General features: G+C 39.6%; 1 protein-coding gene across 3 annotated transcripts; it reads left to right on the forward strand.

Annotated features, from left to right (window-relative positions):
• The first annotated feature begins 317 nt into the window (after positions 1-317).
• On the forward strand, positions 318-21,513 carry eprs1 (glutamyl-prolyl-tRNA synthetase 1). Of its 3 annotated transcripts, XM_063479886.1 has the most exons (36): positions 318-494; positions 2,864-2,948; positions 3,067-3,166; positions 3,247-3,403; positions 3,516-3,652; positions 3,913-4,007; positions 4,090-4,216; positions 4,338-4,530; positions 4,633-4,804; positions 6,001-6,234; positions 6,322-6,406; positions 6,532-6,591; positions 8,904-8,924; positions 10,313-10,423; positions 10,811-10,947; positions 11,038-11,245; positions 11,318-11,430; positions 11,532-11,649; positions 12,484-12,669; positions 12,848-13,015; positions 13,283-13,510; positions 14,410-14,613; positions 14,720-14,956; positions 15,035-15,294; positions 17,239-17,290; positions 17,375-17,584; positions 18,265-18,337; positions 18,454-18,533; positions 18,626-18,727; positions 18,824-18,979; positions 19,066-19,263; positions 19,421-19,594; positions 19,724-19,884; positions 20,150-20,228; positions 20,326-20,390; positions 20,510-21,513. In XM_063479886.1, the coding sequence occupies exons 1-36, from the start codon at positions 452-454 to the stop codon at positions 20,658-20,660; spliced, it is 4,980 nt and encodes a 1,659-aa protein (XP_063335956.1). In that variant the 5' UTR covers positions 318-451; the 3' UTR covers positions 20,661-21,513. The 3 variants fall into 3 exon arrangements, with proteins under 3 accessions (XP_063335956.1, XP_063335970.1, XP_063335964.1); XM_063479900.1 differs by lacking the exon at positions 13,283-13,510; XM_063479894.1 differs by lacking the exon at positions 8,904-8,924.
• Positions 21,514-22,400: the final 887 nt, after the last annotated feature.

Raw genomic sequence — 22,400 nt, forward strand, 5'->3', positions numbered from 1 at the left:
AACTCATTCTATCTCCTGAACCACCCCAAACTGTGTTGTTTGATGGGTTCTTCATGGAAAATGAAAAACCCAAAATGAAGAAACACAGAAACTTATGTTGAAATAATGAGTCACGTGATTTTTCTTTTGCTAAACATTGAAAACCGGTCCCATAGATCTTAACTAATCTAAGTTGGTAAAAACGGAATTATGTGAAATAATTTGATTTGAACAACTGTATAGATCACCTAACAGACGATTGACCATCACAACCAGAAGAGGGCAGTAGTGTAACTCAAAGGGATGTCAGCTGCCGTAAATCGCAAAGGAAGGCGAAGAAGAAGAAGAACGACTCTGGTTATTCTCTCTCCTGTGTCTGGAGTAGTGTTTGCTGTGCTGTGGACCTCTTGTACATGACAGTTAACTTCAGCTGGGTCTCGTAACCACCTGTGTGGAAGCCGGATTTTGCAGTATGGCGTTAAATCTCACCATCAACACAAGCAATCCTCCTCTCGGTGAGTTACAGCCTGAGATCCCCAAATAACGTGACTTTCTGCAGTTAGCCGTGTGTGTGCATGCAAGGTTGCGAGTGACATCAGCTTTCTTACACCTGTGTGTCATACTAAACTGGAAAATATATAATTATAATATCAAAAATCAGTTGTTGTGATGAATCTTGTTAAGACAGACATGAAGATGTGAAAAGAAAATAAGTTGGAGTTTTATTTTGTAATTAAAACGACTTATATTTGATCATTGTACACGACCCGAATTTAATAGCAGATGTTGTAAAGTGTTAAAATATCGTGAAATAGGTAGTAGCTCTTGTTTCAAATAAAATATGAAATTAAGAGTGTGACTTCATCCATAAATCAATGGAGATTGGTGGGCTGTAGATGCATACAAATACTAGCTAAGGCTAGCTAGCCAGTAGGCACTTCTGAAACCAAAACCACAATACGTGAACAGTTCACGAAATGTTCTTTTTGTTCAAAACAGCGGTTCTTACGCCTTATCCACCTGCTTCCACTGTAACATCTACATATCATGAGTACATTACACAGAAAAAGTCTTTTTGAACTTGGAAATGAAACACGTTGGTTGACACGTTGACATTAGCTAAAGACCGGCCGGTTAGCTCAGCTGGGCAGCTTTCGGTTTTTATAAGCTGCTGAAACTGAATGCATTGTGGCTGTCCACTCTGACACGTTTAATCAACTGTGGAAAATAATTTATAGGGATTATTTTGGTGAAGTTATTTCCAAAAGCAAGCTAATGAAATGAATAGCATTCATAATTGCTGAACAGCGCCCCTGTGTAGCTATTTTTTACTGAGCACAGCAGGCTGATGCAAGCATCCTGAAACGTAGTAGAACTGGATGGGGATGATTACTCCTGCACTGTGTTCTTTCGGTTTCTTAGAAATGCAGGTGCTTGGAATGTATGCGAGGGCACAACAAATTCAGAGAGAAGCTTTCCTTTATAATGGTGATATGCCGGAATTCACTTGTAAACATACAGTTACAGCTGTACATACATGCATATTTATACAGAGCATTTATACACCAGCTGTAGACAGGCCAATATATGACTATATAAACCTTACAATAAAATCTGTAGGTATTTAGATACTTTCTTTACAGCTTCGCCTCTACATCTAAAAATCAAGATGGTGATTGAAGTTCAGACTTTCAGCTTTAGTTCAGGAAGTTTAACAAAAGCACTGGTTTGGGTTTATCGCTGTTTTTATACATAGTCCTCCATTTCAGATGCTCAAAATTAGTTGGACAGGGAAGCACTTTTCATGGCCAGGTGAGGTCTGCTCTTTCATTATTCTATGACAAAGATAAGTACACAGTAAGTATCAATTATTTGTACTTCAAGAAGTTGGACTCTGTTGCCTTATCTAAAATCTGGAGGAAATGGGGTACTATTTGTTTGGACATCATTTATATTTATATTATTTAGATTTCTTATATTTATATTTTACTGCAACTACAGCAGACAATTAAGCTCTAAACCCTGCTCTTCTTTTGGTCTTTACAACTTACATCATTTTTAAGGACTTGTGTTCCACAGTATGAGCAGACACCCACCACACAGCTTTAGATTTTCTATGAATGTTAAGCCATTTTCCAAGGGAACCATGACTTTACAATATTCTACGAAATGGCAAGGGTCCATCTTCTGAATCACTCTGGTCAAACTGGCAATAGGAATTGTATGTTGCGGTCACTAGTGAAGTGTGGTAAAAATCCTTAGAAAGTATTCACGGTAGCTCTATGAATGTTTGGCATGCTCATCAAAAGATTACATCAGTTATTCAAAGGGACGTCACCTCTGTGTATGAAATGTTCAGCAACTCTGTCTCACGGGCTTGTTCAGTGTAGCAGATTACAGAATTTGGGGGGTTATCTATTTGAGTCCTTTACCAAGGCTTGTTATGAGCTCAGAAATAAAAATGAATTTTATTGGCCTCCTAGATTAACTGTGGCATACTGTTACAATATTACTGTGAAATTGTAAGACCTGTAACACAACTAATAATGTAATTTTGTCTGTATGTGAGCTTATGCCATTGTTCGGTTTGTTTTGTTTGAAAACAAATGAAAAGAAATAAGCAGATAAAAGGTCTGGAGTTGAATATAGATTCAGTACAAAAAGCCTTTGAAGCAGACTGAACTTAAGGTAGGTGTTGTTCAGAGTTACGGGAAAGATTGCAGTTTGCGTGCTTCGTGTCACTGGACCAGTTCACCTGGTTGTCAGATTTCATATCTGTTTGAGTGTGCAGGTATGCAGTGATCAAATTTGACTGTTTTCTGGAGTTTTGGAGTGTGAGAGTAAAAACACTAAAAAACACTGTGTTGTCTTGTCTGTCTTGCAGGGGCACTTCTGACAGCTGAACATGTGAAGAGCAGTGTGCAGGTATCAGTGGAGGAAGGCAAAGACACGCGGCTTCACATCTCAGAGTAGGTGCCACAATTATCGAGCTGCAGGTCGAGTTTAATTTATATGCTGTACAAAATAAAAGATGTGGAGTTTACATTCTTTTATCTCAACTGTCTCTTCTCATTTTCCTTCTCTCAGTTCAGTCCAGTTCAGCGATGACAACTCTATCTGTCGCTACTTGGCTCGGGTTGCTCCTGCTCTTGGCCTGTATGGATCCAACATGATGGAGCAGACTGAGGTGTGTATGTTTGTGCATATCTGTGATGTTTTGCAATTGTTCTGAATGCTCATTTAATTTTTTCTTCATGATGTCTTCAGGTTGACCACTGGCTGGAGTTTAGTGCTCGCAGTCTGTGTAATCAGCCAGATTTGACTGTGGCACTGGCTGAACTGGACAAGGCTCTCTCCCTGCGGACCTTCCTGGTTGGGCATGCCCTCACCCTGGCTGACCTGTCTGTCTGGGCTGCTCTCAAAGGTCAGTAACATCCAGGATTTAACAGCTTTTTTCTCTGTCTGATTTTAGTGTGAAATGTATGTAACTAAACATTTTAAAATCAGCACTACAGATTGTGACTCTTTATCCACAGATCATGGGGAATGGCCAAAGCAGGGCAAATCCTTTTCCCATGTCAGCCGCTGGTTCTTCTTCCTGAGCTCACAAGTTCCTTTCACTGCTGTGGGCAACAAGTACGCCAGTAAGAAGGCTTCAATGAACAAATCCAAAGTAAGTGTTATTTTGTCAGTGTTCATTGTGGCAAACTATGATTGTAAAACTGGGTGAGCATGACCCGAAGCCTTAACCTGAAGATACAAAGAAAAAAGAATAGATGTTAAACTGTCTCTTTAAACTAAACTGGTACATTAAACTTTGATATTTGAATGTTTAATGCTTGATTATTACGTTTGTGACTCATGTCTAGATTAAGATTAAAATATAAATGCACCTTTTAATTCCATTCCTGACTGACTGTGTCATTTTCACAGTTGGAAGGGAAAAAGGCGGATGTCGGGAAGTTTGTGGAATTGCCAGGAGCTGAGATGGGCAAGGTGGTGGTTCGATTCCCTCCTGAGGCCAGCGGGTACGACTTGAATCTGGAGTTTAGAAGAAACGTTTGTTAATTTACTAGCTTCCCTAACCTTTTCTCTGCCTCCCTTGGACAGATACCTGCACATCGGACATGCCAAGGCTGCCCTGCTCAACCAGCACTACCAGGTCACATTTAAAGGCAAGCTCATCATGCGCTTCGATGACACCAACCCTGAGAAGGAGAAGGAGGACTTTGAGAAGGTAAGATATTATTTATTTATTTATTTTGTTGTTACTTGGATAAATAAATATAATAACAAAAAAAACATGAAGTGTAAGTTTTGTGTTCACATTTCTGCATCTTTGCTGTGCTGCTCTTTAGGTGATCCTGGAAGATGTTGCCATGCTCCAGATCCATCCAGACCAGTTCACTTACACCAGTGACCACTTTCCCACTATAATGAAGTTTGCAGAGAAGCTGCTTGCTGAGGGCAAAGCTTACATCGACAACACCCCACCTGAGCAGATGAAGCAGGAGAGGGAGCAGCGTGTTGAGTCCAGCTGCAGAAACAATTGTACGGCTTAGGACGGGACGATGATGATGACCTGTCAATGAATGCTGAAGCCTAGCAACATGTGATTTTTCTATACAACTCCTCTCTGTGTCTCTCTTGCAGCCGTGGAGCAGAACATGAAGATGTGGTCAGAGATGAAAGCGGGAACAGAGTACGGTCAGACCTGCTGCATGAGGGCAAAGATTGACATGAACTCCAACAATGGCTGCATGAGAGACCCCACCCTCTACCGCTGCAAGAACGCAGCCCACCCTCGCACAGGAAACACCTACAAGTATGTGGCTTTATTCTATTATTAGTCTGAATTGTGGCATTTATATACACAGAATAAAAAGAAAAGCGTAGAAAGCAGAAATTAGCATTAACACGAACAGAGGAAGTCCTATTATTCAAAAACTGCTCTGGTATTAATAACAATTTTTATTTATTCCAGTAATCAAAATCCTAAAATTGATGAGGAATTAATCTCTAGTTTCTGTGGCATCCAAAATGTTGACTATAATATGCACTTTTTCAATTTGTATTAAAGAAAATGTGTGTTGCATACTTGTTGTCCTGTGATTTTGCACATTGTGTTGTAGGTTTATTTTAGTTGGTCAAATTTATCATTTTTGTTTTCTTTTTTCTTTTTTTGTCATTTTGCGTTAACAAAAGAGAACAGCACGAAACCAAGGTTGTTTTTTTGTTTGTTTTCTTTTTTTAAATTTAAATAGGTGGAAATTTCTGAGCTTTATTCACAGCCTTTGTAGTGGCTCTTCTTCACATTTATCACTTATCTCATGAGATCTGTCTAGATGTTAACTGTCCACCTAGTGAAAATGGAGACACACGTTTTTTTTTTTTGTGTTTTTTTTTGTTTTTTAGATGCATGCTAAAGTAACCAGCAATGCTCACTGACAAAAAACAAGCCACCATATAGAACTTGGTGATAAACGTAATACATCCAGGGGTTTAACCCTTTCATGCATGAATTCTGACAACCTCAATCAGGGTTTTTTTCTTAAGTATTTTTATTCATCTTTAGGCATGAAAAAAAGATTTTTGAACTTCATTTTTTAAACATGTACTTTTCAAAGAGTTTTTTACATATCCACGTAGGTGGATAACTGATGTGCATGGAGTGACACATCAGTGTCCAATGCAGTGGTAGATGTGCAAGTATACTATCAACACTGACACAAATACAAGAAAAAAGCCATTGAATAGCTGTCCACTGTAGTGACCACTATGCATGAAAGGGTTAAATTGTTTTCTAAAGTTGACTGGACCACTCAAGTTGAGTTAACGGGTTGGTCATTACAGCAGCAGTCGGTCAGTGAAGGCCTTATTGTTGAGCATAACAGAAGTCACTCTGAATTTGCTGTGTTTTTGTGTACCTTTGAACAAATCACGGTGTGTGTGTGTGTGGTAAAAATTGAGCACATTCAGATAATTAAGTTTGATAATACATCTCATCTTCTTTGCTTTCAGCGTCTACCCAACATATGACTTTGCCTGCCCCATTGTGGACAGCTTAGAGGGCGTTACCCATGCTCTTAGGACCACTGAGTATCATGATCGTGATGAGCAGTTCTACTGGATAATCAATGCTCTGGGCCTCAGGAAGCCCTACGTCTGGGAGTACGCCAGACTCAACCTCAACAACACGGTGCTCTCCAAGAGGAAGCTCACCTGGTTTGTTGAGCAGGGATATGTTGATGGATGGTGAGTTTGGCTTAGTTTGTTTTGCTTTTATCTCTCTCTCTCCCTTTAAGTGCTCTTTTGACTTTTTTGGGGGGTCTTGTCCTTCAGGGATGATCCTCGGTTCCCCACTGTCAGAGGAGTGCTGAGAAGAGGAATGACTGTGGAGGGTCTGAAGCAGTTCATAGCAGCCCAGGTGCATTTTAAAGAAGATGCAGTAATCTGTGCTAAGTGAAAACCACAATGTTGATGCAAATGAGTACATTCTTAAATAAAAATATGCTTTTTTTTCTATTTATTAATCCCTGTTTTTCTCCCTAGGGTGGATCAAGGTCGGTGGTTAACATGGAGTGGGACAAGATCTGGGCCTTCAATAAGAAGGTAAATTTAAAATTTTGTTATATTTCATCTGTGTCTAAATTTTTGTCAGTAGAACATTTAAAATGTTTCTGATCATGAATTTTAATCAGTTGTTGTTAAAGCCTGTTTAGCTTTGCTGCAGCAGCACAAATAAATGTATTTATTGGGCTTATATGAGCACAGTGAACATAAGTTTGATATATTAAATTGCACACAAAATAACTTTATTTCCTGCTTTGTGGATTAGTTTTGGATTTTTCTTCAGTCAAAACCTGACTTATATGTTAGAGATGTCACATGTGAGCATAGAGGTATAAGTGTAAATCTACCAGCGTACAAGTATATGTAATGAATGGATCTGTAGTAAAAAACAGGCTCTGCAAATTCACTGCTGGCATGGCTTTGCTCTTTTCATTCTCTTAAGTGCTTTCATTTGCCACCTCCTCTCCTGCCTCATTACCTCAATCTGAGCCTGCTTATTAACCCCAATAACACCGAAAACCTGAAAAACCAAACTAGGTGCTTCATTTCATGTCCCACATATGTTGGTATTCATGATTTGATGTCTTCATTTTCAACTGTCTGGACGTTAGTGTTGCTTCCTCTGTGTGGTCTTCCTTGCTGGCACTTGCTGCTTCATCCCAGAGTCAGGAAGAAGGTGTGAACCATCAGTTTAAATGTAAAGAAAGTGAAAGCAGTTTTTCTTTCTCAAAAAAGAAACAAAAAAACAAAGTCAGTTTTAAACTTATGACCTATACAAGGATTTATATCCAAGGGTGGTTAAATTCAACAGCTACCAATTGGCTACCAAGTGATCATGTCGCAGTGAGGTCGATTTAAAGACAGCTGTCTCTGTTTTTGCAAAGGTCTCATGTGCATGTTCAACTAACCAGCTGCTCCTCGCAGTTGTCAGATAGTTACATTATTCTCATAAACTTTCTTCATGCTAGCAAGGGGATGTTTTAAGGTGGCTGTTTTTTTTTGTTTGTTTGTTTTTTTAACAGGTATTTAAGAGATGAGTTTTGTCTAATTCTATTCTGCTAATCAAGACTTTGTAACTGTGAGCAGCCGTCTGCTTTTAATTCACTTTTTATTTTCCTTTTATTATATAAATCTTCAAATATGGTGCTTTTTAACAGTCAGTTTACTCACCAGTGCCTCGTACTGTTCCCACCATTCCATCCTAGTGTCTTTGCAGACATTTGGGTTTGAAAGCATTTGATTTAGCTTTACTTATTTACTTATGTTTCAAGCTCAACCAAAATCAAGTTAAAAATAGGGCATTAATGGCCAACACAATAAATCTCACATTTTCTGTCTCTGGTGATGAGTTGTAATGATAATGATAATAGTAATAATAATAATTGTTACCTGTTACATATTTGTTAATGATCACTTTCAGTTTTTGTTTTGGACCACATGAATCTCAGGGAATGTGATTCCACTGTGTGCTTTAGTCTTATGTGCCAGAACAGGTTAGTTCAGAGTTTTTAGGAACTCTACACTGTGTGGTCTGTTTGACAAGGCTACAATATTTTCCTGTTGTTGAAGTAATATACCTGCCATTTTTAGGCGTTTTTGAATGGTAGCCATTTTTCCACATTGTGTAAAATCAAAACATGACTTCAAAGCTGATTTCTAGGTGTGTATTGTATCTTTGGACTGTACTGCAGTGGTTTTACATGGTTAATAATCCAATATAATCCTTATTCATCTTAAACTCGACCAATATGTAGCTAATCAATTCACCCACGGTAGCTCTTGACCCTCCATTAAATAAGCTTTATTCTGATTTCTGTTAATAAGGGGCAGCCAGAGTTTAACAGCATGTGGGAGGAGCTTTTATGCTGACAGCAAACTGATGACCATATTAGCAATATCCACAATTACTGACATCATAGAGATACATGCTTAATGGGTCATGCACCACTGGTAGATAAAACAAGGAAAAGCAGAATAAGTCTTCTTTTATTGAATGTAATGGATAATTACACCAAGCTTAGTGAAATAAAGTAGGCTCCATATTAGCCACAGTTTATTCTTTAGTTGCTTATTACTCTCATCACTCAGCTTTCACTTCCTCTTCTGCTTCCCCTGTTTTGATTTCCCTGTCGTCCATTTGAAAATAATAATTCACTATTTTATCATACATGCATTTGTGGTCAGGACGTTGGACGTTGACATAAGACACAAACCAAATCGGGAGGGTGTAACAAAGCAGCAAGGATAAGTTCTGTGAATGGATCATTCTGTGTAAATGTGTCTGTCTCTTCCTCTCTCTCTTCCTCTATCGTATCTGACATTAAACAGCATCTCACTCTTCTGTTTCCAAGCTGCCCGTTAGCTGTCTGAAGGTACTCCTCCACCTCCTGCTCCTCCTGCTCTTCCTCATTGTCACTCTCCCTGCTTCCATCATGTGCTGGTTAATCTGAAAGCCTGCCAATGGCTTGCGCTATTTTACCAGCCCAAACAATAGGATTTCAAAGAATAGGTTGGCACAATGCAACAGACAATTTTAAGTCAATACAAAATAAGGTTTTTAAAATAGTGGTTATTTAGGGTCGCATGACTGTTGGCTTCCCTTCCCAAACATTCTGAGTAAAGTAAATATGGTTGTTTTTATTCTATACATGTTTACACAGATTGAACAAATGTCAAATCTAAAGCATATTCACTGAAGATACAGGAAATGCTTCAATATATTCCATATTAACTGCCCTGAACAGCATGTTTATAACCAAAAAGGCAGTTTGTCTTAATCTTTCCTTGAATCTGTTGTCTCTTTTTCATCCTTTACGCCACTTCAGTTTTATTTATGTACTTTTTGTGATGAAGAAGTTGGCCTTTCATATAGTTAATCATGCATTACTGAGTGAGAACACCAGAGTCTTTAATTTGTGAACAGGTCACAGGTCTTCCAGTGGCAGATTCATAAAATGGTACATATTGGTAAGACATTTTGTAAAGGGCTTCATACAGAATGTGTATGAAATCTTGATTTTTATGAAAATAATATGTGAATTGTTACCCTGACAACTTTCAAAACCATGTTTTGTTTTGTTGTTTTGCTTTTTTTTCTCCCCATTTTAAGATTACATTCAAGCCCACAAGGGCTGATTTTCTAATCAACCAAAGTTGTTGATCTTTAACATAGTAAACTTGCATCAGAGAAACCAGTGTGCCACTGAAGCACATCAGTGATGGTTGCAACTTTTCTGAATATTTTTGTTATATTAAAGATGATTTTTTTAATAGACAAAATGACTCCAAACTTTTTAGCAGTAGTATCTGTGAGAAATGGTGACTTTTATGACTAGATCTTCAATAAATAACTTTGTGGAACAACATGAAAAGTGTGTGTGCGATACTTTATAATCTGTTATGAACACTTTTTTTCAAATCCTTCAGTTGTCATTTACATCCAGGCTGGCTGGTAAAATAGTGGAAGCGGATAGCGACTGAGTAAGCAGCTGAATAAAAGCTTGTATCCCAACTTGCATACAGTCATTATTCACTCTTGAAATCATCTTTTTTTCCTCCTCCTCTGGCTTAGTTTTATTTATCGCTTACTGAGCTGAAGCGTCTCTGTCCAGATTTTTGTTTATTTTTGGAGAAGCCTTCAAAGTTGCATCATATTTTGCTTTTTTCTTGCATTACTCAGCTTTTTGTATGTGAAGTGCAGATTTTTCTTTTACTGACCTCTGCGTGTGTATATGTGTCTCTCTCTGTGTTGGTGTTTTAGGTTATAGACCCGGTAGCTCCCAGGTACACAGCTCTGTCCAGCTCCTATGTGGTGCCAGTGTCTGTCCCAGAGGCTACAGAGGAGATGAAGGAAATTGCCAAACATCCCAAGGTTTGAGGGGGTTTTTTGTTTTGTTTTTAACAGTTTGCCGCCAATTTTTATTACTTACTTATTTTTGTCCAGTTTGTCCCATCAAAACAGCTGTCATTTAAATCTCATTGTAACTGATTTTATTCCTAAAAATCTTTTTAGCTCTAACATGCCTTGTGTTACTCTCTTTTGGGAAGAGCACCTTGGTTTTTAGCTGAAACATCTCAGTTAATAGCATTAGGCATCTTTTGCTATGAGGACTGACTCTCCCTTACTTGAAAACCAGCCACTCCAGGAACTGCAGTTTATGTCACTTGACTATAGCATGAGTCAGTTCACTGATGCATACTTACCAGTGTAGCTTTGCTGCAGTGCTACTGAGCTGATGCCATTTCTGTGCCTATCTAGAATGCCAAGGTTGGGATGAAGGAGGTTTGGTATGGTCCTAGAGTTCTGATTGAAGGAGCCGATGCTGAGACTTTCACAGAGGGAGAGACGGTTACTTTTATCAACTGGGGCAACCTCATCATCACCAAGATCAACAAGTATGACCATCGTTTAGATGATCTGTATTTCTTTTAAGAATCAGAATTCCCTCTGATCTGTTCATGCTGTCGCCCTTTCTTATCACTTAGAGGGGCTGATGGAAAGGTTTTGTCCATGAAGGCACGCTTGAATCTGGACAACAAAGACTACAAGAAGACAACAAAGATCACATGGCTGGCTGAAACAAACAATTCCCTCCCGGTGCCAGCCATCTGCGTCAACTATCAACCACTCATCTCCAAAGCTGTCATCACCAAAGACGACAACTTCAAGGACTACATTAATGAACATAGCAAGGTCAGTTATTTGCTCTGTGTGTGCATTATACTGCATGGATGTGGTTATTTTATTATCTGTTTTTGATCTCAGTTGGAAGAAAAGATGCTTGGTGACCCCTGTTTGAAGAACCTGAAGAAAGGTGACATCATCCAGCTCCAGAGGCGGGGCTTCTACATCTGTGACCAGCCTTATGAGCCAGTCAGGTAAAGAAGTGAAAACCCGAATCTGCTCAGTACCAAAACACCTTTTGGGCATGTATCAATTTTTTTTCTTACTGTTTTATTAACTGGGGTTGTGTCTGCAGTCCCAACAGCTGTAAGGAGAGTCCTTGTGTGCTCATCTACATTCCAGATGGCCACACTAAGGAGATGCCAACAGCTGGATCCAAGGAAAAGAGCAAGACTCAGGCTTCTGACAACACAGTGAGTATTCACTAAGGGGTTTGCAATTATACTCCTAATGTTCCTGTATGAAAGACATTTGCTGTTCAACTGTAACCATAAAGTCATCTGAAATACTTAAACTTTAGTGTGCTCTGATGTTTGCATTGGATGTACTAAGACGGAAACAAAAAGCACACTACAATTAGTGGCAGTAGCAGGAACCTACACTATGAATGCTAACTGGTTTAACCAGTAAAGCAAATGCTAGACTAATAATAGTTGAAAACTAAACAAGGTTCAGGCCCAGTTTGAAAGCTACCAGTCGGCCTTTTATATTATTATTTGTTATTGCCTGAAAACTGACAGCTTCTAGCTGAAAAGTTGAATATTAGTGAAAAGCTAGCCACCTTCTGTTATACTTGTTGGTCACACAGGGTGTGAAGCATTTTATTCTGGGAATTTTATGTGGATTTTATTCATTCCTACTTTTGAAGAGAATGTATTGTGTGTGTGTTTATGTCCTAGTGTGTATATACACCAAAGGAAAGTCAAACCTGTCTTAATTATTATGGATAAAAGATAAACGGATGGTTATCTGCTAAAACTATTAAGTCATAACACTTTTCTGGTTCTTTACTTCTTCAGAGTTTTATCAAGTGTTCTTTTTTTATTGTTAGCAACAGTAGGCTAACAATATTTATGTTTGTAGCGTCTTTCTAAAAATAAAAGTAAATAAATAAAATTCCCTGGCATCTAGGGCCTTCAGGGCATCAGCTTAGCATGCAAGCTTGGAATAAAATGGGATAAAAATCTGAGACATCTTGGATAAACTGGTAACTGACATTTTCTTCATCTTCATCTCTGTTGTATAAGCCTGCCAGCCCTGCCAAGGCTCCTAAAACCTCTGTGCCAGCCCCAGCCTCAGCCCCAGCCTCAGCCCCAGCAGCTGACCTGTTCTCAAGCATTGTAGCACAGGGCGAAGCTGTCCGCCTGCTCAAAGCTGCCAAAGCTCCCAAGGATGAAGTGGACAAGGCTGTTAAGCAGCTGCTTTCGCTAAAGGTATGCTGGCTTTAAATAAAAGTATTATAAAGATAAAGACATGCGCTGAAGTGATCCTTCTGATCCTTCTGGCAAATACTAAATCCCGATTCTCTTGAAATTGTCAGGAGTTGATGTTCAAAAAGGGCTTTGCTTGAAAAACAAAATACTGACAGTCTCATCTGTTCTTTATCTGCAGGAGCAGTTTAAGCAGCAAACCGGTGTGGAATACAAGTCAGGCATGGCTCCTCCTGCCTCAACACCAGCCCCACCTACCTCTTCCTCAGACTCCACGTCCTGCCCATACACTTGTGTTGTCCAGCAGGGCGAGCTGGTCAGGAAACTGAAAGCAGAGCAAGCACCAAAGGTAAAGGGCATTTTCCAATCCATAATCACATCCTCATCTGTTTGTCAGATCATCGTTTTATGCCCCACGTTGTTTGTCCGCTCGTTTTTTTGTGTCCCCTTTCATTATCCGTTGAATTCTTGCGTCAAAAATCACTTGTCTGGTCCATCCCTCGTGATGTCCCACATGACTTGTCCAGTGACCGTTCCATCTCCTCGTGCAATTTGCATGACAGTCAAGCTTATTCTGAAATACCCATTACTATAAGATCACTTTTAATGGTACCAGGACCAGATTGACGCTGCAGTAAAGCAGCTCCTCGCTCTCAAGGCAGAGTTTAAAAAGCTGACCGGTCAGGATTATAAACCAGGGATGGTCACACCCGCCCCCTCTGCTTCATCTCCCGTGACTGCCACCTCTTCTTCCTCGCCACCTTCTTCTTCTTCGGGCCTGTATGAGCGTGTTGCACAGCAAGGAGAGGTAGTGAGGAAACTGAAGTCGGAAAAAGCCCCCAAGGTATTCAGATGCATGATGAATACAGACAGTAGAAAAATTCTTGCATTATTCATATGCCACATTCCAGTTACCTCGGAAATCGGATGTCAGAAATTTGGAGTTAGTTAGTCTGAAACCACTAATACTTATTAATGTTACTCAGAGACACACACAAGTGTTAAAATAAACAATCCGTCCAATCATGGCTTCAGTGCAGAACCAGTTAGATTTATTCTTGGAAACATGGCGTGGTTCCTGGTAACAGGGCTGGTACAGATAATTGTACATTTGATTATTTCTTATTTTGCCATGAATTATGTGTCACCACTTAAAAAAGAAAGAAAGAAAAAAATTACTTCTCTGACTCTTCTTACAAACACCCTAACTGACAGTGCTTTGTCTTTATTTGCACACATTTTCTGCACTACTTTAACTTTGTTTTAGGTTTTTAAATTAATTTTTTCCAGTAAATGTTCCGTATCGGCATGTGCTTAACATACTTGTTTCACATAATTATAACAGTGCTTATATTAAAAATGTGTGTATTTGCATTTGGTTTGATTTCTTATTTTCATATCCACATATTACTTTTACTACTATTGCTATTACCAAATTACTTATTTCCTCTAACTGATGTCTGCGAGAGGGTAATCCAGAGGGATTGTACCGATCAGAGCGATAGCTGGATACAAGGCTATAGGCAAAAACTGCTAAATGTCTGAATTAACATCAAAAATGCGTGACCAATCTTAGGTAATACAATGATCTGACACCTGATAAAAAAAACTGATTGCTGTCGCCAGCATGTAAATTGTGGGAAAACATATTCACCATGCACTGGAATGGGAATATTTTTACCCACAAAAATCATAAACATCGTAATAAATTGGGTTACAGTATCCTTGTTTCATCTTCTTCAGGACCAGCTTGATGCAGCAGTGAAACAGCTGCTTGCTTTGAAGGAAGAGTACAAACGTATCACAGGCCAGGAGTATAAGCCTGGAGCGGCCCCACCTCAGAAAGCACCCGCTCCAGTCCAGAATGGCTCCACCAATGACCTCTATGAGAAGGTCGCTGAACAAGGAGAACTGGTCAGAAAACTGAAGGCTGAAAAAGCTCCTAAGGTGAGATTTTACCATTTGCCTAAATTTTAGGGGCTCTTTAGCTTTCAGTAGTCCTTGAGGTGTTCACTTTGACTTGATGTTTCTCCTTCTATTTGTTATTTTTCAGGATCAAGTAGATGCTGCAGTGAAGCAGTTGCTGGCTCTGAAGGCAGAGTACAAACAGAATACTGGAAAAGATTACAAACCGGGATTACAAGCCCCAGCTACCCCAGCCCAGACCCAAACCCAGGCCAGCTCTGCCTCCACTCAGTCTAACTCCTCTCTTCAGGCCCAGGAGCTGTTCTCACAGGTGTCCCAGCAGGGAGACCTGGTGAGGAAGCTAAAGTCTGAGAAGGCCCCCAAGGTAAGAACTTACAGAGTGGTATTAAATACAACTAAAATTGCACAGACATAAACATAAACAATCACATCTCCTTTTTAGGACCAGGTGGACGAAGCTGTGAAGACTCTACTGGACCTGAAGAGCAAGTACAAGACTCTCACTGGACAAGACTACAAACCGGTGGCTGCTGCTGGAGGTACAGGAGGAGAGGACAAAAACCGGAAGGAGAAGGAGAACAAGTCTGAGAAACAGGGTGGAGGAGGGAAGAAGGGTAAAGGAGACAAAGGAGGCCAGAGCAAGGAGTCCTCCGGAGGAGCAGGAGGCGCAGGAGAGGGTCAAGGACCCAAGAAACAGACACGGTGAGAGACTGGAAGTACTCCTTCACCCATCTCTCTTCACATATTTCCAAATGCAGATGAACTAGCTCGGGCTTAAATTTCAATTTCCAGCTAACACAGTTTTTGGTTTAAAATGGGTCTCCATAACAACAACTCTGATATGATTTCAGGTAAAATGATAATCCTTATTACATGCAATACCATGAACATTGAATATGGAGGAACATAGTAGTATTTTACTGTTTGCATTGCATACAAGTTATTGTTTGTCTTTGGGTTTTCAACACATCAAAATTTCTTCTTCTGGTACATCTGACTGTGATGAGTGGGGGAAACATTTATTGGGGAAGAAAGCAGATTTTTGTAAAAGAAATAGCACAGCTGTCTGCAGTTGGTTGTCCTTGAATTTGCTAAAAATTGACAATAAATGGAGAGTTAAATTAAAGCATTTACACCTGGTCACATTCTCAGACATCTGATTTGAGCTCATTAGAAGATGCACTGTTTGGTAAACATGTATTTGAATGGTTGTACTCCAATGAGTAGTACATTTTAAGCAGGGCTGTAGTTGGTATGAACACCACCAGCTCCCTGTCAGGTGTCTTGCCTTAGAGCAATAAACACACACACACACACACACACAGGTATTTGGGTGTGTTGATTTGGAAACCGAAGATGGTTGAAGCACAAGCCTATGCTGCTGTTTCTTACCGACTGAGGAGGGTTTTTGAAATCAGATTCGGTGAGTCTGACGTGGTTGCTTTTTCCTGCATATTCAGTGCCTGTTGTATGCCGTCGGTCTTAAAATTACTGGCTTTAAGATGGTGCTACATTACTAATTTTTTAATATTCATGATTTAGCCGTTTGTCAAGAGAGGGCACTGTTGCCATGGTTGGTCCAGATTGAAATATCTGTTTTCTATGATCACCACAGCATCAAGAGGTTGATATTTTTGGCTTTTAGTGAATCATCTTGACAACTACTGGACGTATAGTGATGGAATTTGTTGTAATAATATAATAATAATTATAGGTTCTGTCTGAATTTGCCCCTTGTTTACTGTATAATGCACTACGTTTAATGTGCCTAAAAGTTATCCAATAAAACAAATAGTAAATGTCTAAATATAGTGAGTGGTAAATAAGGGGCTAGTAATACATATTACTTAAAAATGTAATAAATGGCAAATATGATACAAATAAAAATGTTTTAAATTCTCCTATATGTAAAATATTATCTTTTTTTTTTTTAATTGCCATATGGTTCAATAAAAGCTACATTTTAAAGAAGTTGCATTTTCTAGCAATTGTTTCCTGACAGTCGCTCTGACACTCCCCTCAGCCTGAGCAGTGTTTTGTGTTTAGGATCACTAAATGCTAACCCACTGAATTAATGCTTACCATGTTGCTAAAGCTAAAGTTCTAGACTGTGAGTACAAAGCCTTGACACTAACATGGTTTTAGGCTCATAGTCTTGTTTTTGGCACTTTTTTTTTTTTTGCACAGTTGAAACTGTGAATTGGAGACCTGCTGAGAGAGAAAAGGGTTTATATATGTCTATATGGATATATAGAAAGTAGATTTTGTTCCTCAGGCAGTAAAAGTGTCATTGTGCCAAAAAAAAGAAAGGAAAAAAAAAAGGATTATCATTTTGCCCTCATGCTCCGGCTCTGTTTTGTCAGTTAGCTTTAGAAATACAGTTTGCTTTAAGCAGCATGATGGACTTGACTTGAAATTGCAGTCATTACTCTTGTGTTTGTGCACTCAGGGGCAGTGATCACTAACCAAGAATTACCCGATTGTTGTGTTCATGTTTCTCTGTCAGTGCTTCATCACCGCTTTCTCAAATTTGTGAAGAAAATAAATGAAATTCTGTCGAAGAAACACATGATTAACAATAAATTGTGCTTAAATAACCTATGAAATGTTTCTATAACTCTTACTCATTTGTATATCTCCTGTCAGGTTGGGTTTGGAAGCCAAAAAAGAGGAGGACCTGGCTGACTGGTACTCTCAGGTGAGTATCACCCTTTACTCCAACAGCACAATTTGCTATGTCAGTCAAAATCTTCTGTTAATATTCTTCTCTTGTCCTCCTCAGGTCATCACTAAAGCTGAGATGATTGAGTACTATGACGTCAGCGGTTGCTATGTGCTGCGACCCTGGGCTTTCTCAATCTGGGAGTCTATTAAAGACTTCTTTGACAAGGAAATTAAGAAACTGGGTGTGGAGAACTGCTACTTCCCCATGTTTGTCTCTCAGGCAGCCTTGGAGAAGGAGAAGTCCCACATTGCAGACTTTGCTCCAGAGGTAAATGAGACTTTGTACGGACATCTTCTGATGTTTACAAAAAGCAAACTGGGTAACATAAATTAAAGAAATAAGCAACTACAAGAAATCATAATGATATGCTCGCGCATGCATTTATGGATCAAGCACAGTCTTGATCCATAAATGTTACTCTGTCATTATTTTTATGGTCTTCCGCCATTTATATCCTAGTGATGTCAGAAGTAGGTTAATTGTAAGGTTCAAGTCCTAACATTTAACCTCCTAAGACCCGAACTCTTCCACGGCATGCATTTTTAATTTTAATTTTAATAATTTTTTTTACCTTATTTTTGTTTTTATGAAAAATCAGAGCCACATATGAGGATATTCATTTAAAATTTTGATAGAACAGTAGCAGTATAATGTCCTCGTAAATGGATATCAGGCCCTTGAAGAGCAAAATTGAGTATTTTGGTCTAAATAACCCAAAATGTGATGTCCACATATGTGGACGGCAGGTCCTAGGAGGTTAAGGTGGCTGTCGTAAAAATTCTCTCAGCAGGTCAAAACAGTCAGTCCTAGCTGGCCAAACAGACGAGTGCTCTTTACAGAAAGAGCATGTATGAGATAATCATACAAAGATAAAACTAGTAGTAAAAATATAGAACCATAAATGTGCTATATCCTGTTATTACAGTTTTGGTTTCCCTTTTTTTAAGGTTGCTTGGGTAACTCGGTCAGGAAAGACTGAGCTTGCAGAGCCCATCGCTGTCAGACCCACCAGTGAAACAGGTCTGAACCACAGCTCTTTGGTTAACATAAAGCTATGCAGACTCACATTCAGCATATAACTTTTAAAACATTTAACATTGTTCTTAACCCCATTTATCTCTCTTTATTCACCTCAGTGATGTATCCAGCCTATGCAAAGTGGGTCCAGTCTCACAGAGACCTGCCAATCAAACTCAACCAGTGGTGTAACGTTGTGGTCAGTGTTCCCTTCTTTTCTTTAGTTAATGGTTGCAAGATTGCTCATGGAAGAGCACCCAGTTTAGTGTGCATCTCTTCTTCACTGTATAGCGATGGGAGTTCAAACATCCCCAGCCTTTCCTGAGGACAAGAGAGTTCCTGTGGCAAGAGGGACACACAGCATTTGCCACAAAGGAGGAGGCAGCTGAGGAGGTAATATACGTGACAGAATGTAAAACAGTCGTACCTAGGCAGACATATTCGAGTACAGTGTTTCTGGAAGGCTGTTTATGCGTCATCTGTATGCAGGTTCTGCAAATCCTGGATCTATATGCCAGGGTGTATGAGGAGCTAATGGCCATCCCTGTGGTAAAGGGGAGGAAGACTGAGAAGGAGAAATTTGCAGGAGGAGATTACACAACAACCGTGGAGGCATTCATCTCTGCCAGTGGCCGAGCCATTCAGGTAATACACTGGCTTTATTCTCTCAATCCTCTCACTCAAGTAAGCAAGTAAACATTGCATTGAAGCAAGAGTCCCCTTTCCCTCAGGGTGCTACGTCCCACCACCTGGGCCAGAACTTCTCCAAGATGTTTGAGATCGTGTTTGAGGACCCCAAGAGGCCGGGCGAGAAGCAGCTGGCTTTCCAGAACTCGTGGGGAATCACAACCAGGACCATCGGTGTTCTCACCATGGTCCACGGAGATAACATGGGACTCGTGCTGCCACCCAGAGTGGCTTGCCTCCAGGTGAACACTCAGTCACATGTACACATGGGATACAGTACAAATTTTCAGATTTTTATTTTTGTAACAGATGAAGATGTTAAGGTCCTTTTTTTATTCTATTATATTGATGTAAACGATGCTGCAACAGCCAGCCTAAGATTTCTCTTTCCTTTCCCAGGTTGTCATCATTCCTTGTGGGATCACTGCAACCTTGCCAGAGCAGGAGAAGGAGGCGCTGTTGGCTCAGTGCACCAAATACCTGAAAAGGCTGCAGGAGGCTGGTATCAGGGTGAAGTCTGACCTCCGAGACAATTACTCACCTGGCTGGAAGTTCAACCACTGGGAACTCAAGGTTATTAAAAACATGATCATAATCCTTATTATAGTTTTAACCTGATGCAGAGAATATTAATTGGAAAAAAAAACAGATGTCAGTTTGGTTTCTGACTCCTTGTTCTGTATGCTGGGGTCTCTCATCCAGGGAGTTCCGATCCGACTGGAAGTGGGCCCTAAAGACATGCAGCAGAAGCAGTGTGTCGCAGTGAGGAGAGACTCAGGAGCAAAGGTGACAATACCAGAGGCTGAAGTGGAGAAGAATCTGCTCAACATGCTGGAGGACATCCAGAACAGCCTGTTCAAAAAGTATGTTATACTTAGTACACTGAGGTTTTGTTACAAATGGACACATCCCCAGTCGAGGACAGTTCTACCACAGGGCTTTTTGTTAGAAGAGTTAATAATTGATACAAGTGTCAAAGTTAATACACACCAAACAACTGGGGACAATGTTACATTAAAATAAGTGTACACATAAGTGTACACAGATTCTGGCACAGACCGTTTGAATTCTTCCAACAAAAAGAGAGATTACATGGTGTCTGTAAAAACGTTAATGTCTATTTGTCAGAGCTTCAGATGATCTGAAGAGTCACATGGTGGCTGCAGACACAATGGAGCAGTTCCAGAAAGAGTTGGACCAGGGCAAGGTGAGTAACACAATCAAGCCACAACAGCTCAGACATCTCACCGTCTTTCCTCATCAGAGTAAATAATTGATATCATATATTTTTCTTTGCTTGATAGATTGTCCAGATCCCATTCTGTGGAGGAATTGAATGCGAGGACTGGATCAAGAAAACCACTGCTAAGTAAGTCTGACATATTGGTATTGTATACATAATGTTTCCTGTGATTCCCCCACAGTTTGCTTGTTGTGCTCAGTGCTTAATTTCCACCACTGAAGGACTATTTGCTTTATCTTTTTTAGGGACCAGGACCTGGAGCCTGGTGCTCCGTCCATGGGAGCCAAGAGTCTCTGTATCCCATTCACTCCTCTGAAGACCCTCCAACCTGGACAGAAGTGTGTCAGCGGCAAGGAGCCGGCCCAGTACTACACTCTGTTTGGACGTAGTTACTGAGCACCTGCTCTTCTGGGGCAAGAGAATAAGCATCTTAGTAGAAAAGGGCTTTCCCACCTTCTCTGTAACTGTTTTTCCTTCTTGGTGTTTAACTTAAGTGAGGTGACTAAACTGTGGGATTCAGGAAGGGAACATGCTCTCTTTGTTTTTGTTTTGGGTTTTAAAAAAAAAAAAACATGTCATCATTGTTACAACACTTTGGAAATGGAGAGGAGACAAGAGATGTTTACTCTTATAGCCGTTAATATCTAAATTGTTGATTATCCTCTAAAGGCCCTGTCAGAAAGAGACTCGCTGTCCAGAGGTGGGGCACAAGAATGGAAATGGCCAGGGGTTAGGCAGGTGTGTCAGCATGAAACATCTGATGAGTGAAAGCAGCATTTGTACTTTATCTGGACTTTAAAACCACTTTCTTGAGTATTTTTCAAACTCCATACCTAAAATGCAAGATTTTCTGTACTTGAAAATTGATGAATTAAGGATGTTTGGCCTTTTTGTAAAACTCTCAAAGGAGAATGTTACTGATGGGGAGGGGAAATCCTGAGAATTACAATCTGCAACAATCTGTGGGAAAATGTCTCTTTGCCTGGCAACAGCCCCATCTCCCTCACAGCCAGACTATCTCAGGAACTCTGCAAGCACTCTTGCTGTTTTGCAGTTTTGTCAGCCCTGCTCTGTCTGTATGGTTACAGTATGTGGCTTTATATTTAACGGCTTAAAAAATCTCTTATCCACCAGAGCCAAATGGTGCAGTTGTGATGAACCATGTGTATGGTCAATATCGCCTCCTATCTCTTCTCTCACATGAAAGATCTCTGCTGCCTGTCTAAAATAAAGTAATTTCCATGGCAAACTATCCAGTGTATGTGTGTGGTTTTGTTTTGTTTTTGTTTTTTTTAAGCCTGGGTAAAATAGGGGGAGATAATCAAGTCCAAGATGATCTTTTTCTATTTTTGGAAAGCTGCATGGGAAAATAATAGTAACTAAAAAAAACAGATACATTACATCGGTGCCAGTTTTATGCATATCAAGGCTTGCAATCTAAATGTGCTGGAGAAGTACTTCAACAAACATGCTATCAATAAACTACAATCAAACAGAACTTGTATAATAATATTTACATTGGGTTTTAAATTATTGTGCGTAAGCTGTTTACTGAGCATAAGGAAGTATGTAAGGTAATTACAATATTCACATGATAAACCTTATCTGTTACATAACGAGGAACTTCGGTCAAGATTAAAAGATTACACTAATTGTCGGTTTTCAGAATAAAAGTGTTATATGTTCACTTACAGTTATTCGAGTAATTATACTTCATACTGTGAGCTTGCTTTTCTTGCACATTCTGTGTTATTTAATAATTAAGAGATTATAAGTAAGAGACTTTTGGTGGCTGTCCTTTGAGTTTGCAGAGATATTTTTCCTGCAAAAAAGCAGATGGAGAATAAATCACTGAAGCAAAGCAAAAGGGAAAATGGTTGCCACTCTTGTCTTTGTGTAATTTTGGCAGAAATTACTTGGCTTTTCCTTAGTTTCTAGCATATACACCATTAAAGTGGTGGATGATGATGTGAAATGTCTCTAAAGTTTAAAATCATAAAAACATCTTTATGAACAAAAACACCAGCCTGAAAATCCCACTCACGGTTTTAGGTATGATTTGGGTAAATATTCTGTTTTTAATCGGGACCACATTTAAAAATTCCTGGAAGCACTCCTGGTGCTGGGTTTCAGTCA

Source organism: Pelmatolapia mariae, linkage group LG1, assembly GCF_036321145.2.
Source record: "Pelmatolapia mariae isolate MD_Pm_ZW linkage group LG1, Pm_UMD_F_2, whole genome shotgun sequence".
In the NCBI taxonomy this organism is placed as follows: Eukaryota; Metazoa; Chordata; class Actinopteri; order Cichliformes; family Cichlidae; genus Pelmatolapia; species Pelmatolapia mariae.

Excerpts from the sequence above, each read along its gene's own strand:
- eprs1 (XM_063479886.1), top strand. The coding sequence starts at position 452 with ATGGCGTTAAATCTCACCATCAACACAAGCAATCCTCCTCTCG. Across the intron at positions 11,650-12,483 it reads CTCAGGCTTCTGACAACACA|CCTGCCAGCCCTGCCAAGGC; the intron begins GTGAGTATTCAC and ends CTGTTGTATAAG. Across the intron at positions 18,980-19,065 it reads CCAGTGGCCGAGCCATTCAG|GGTGCTACGTCCCACCACCT; the intron begins GTAATACACTGG and ends CCTTTCCCTCAG.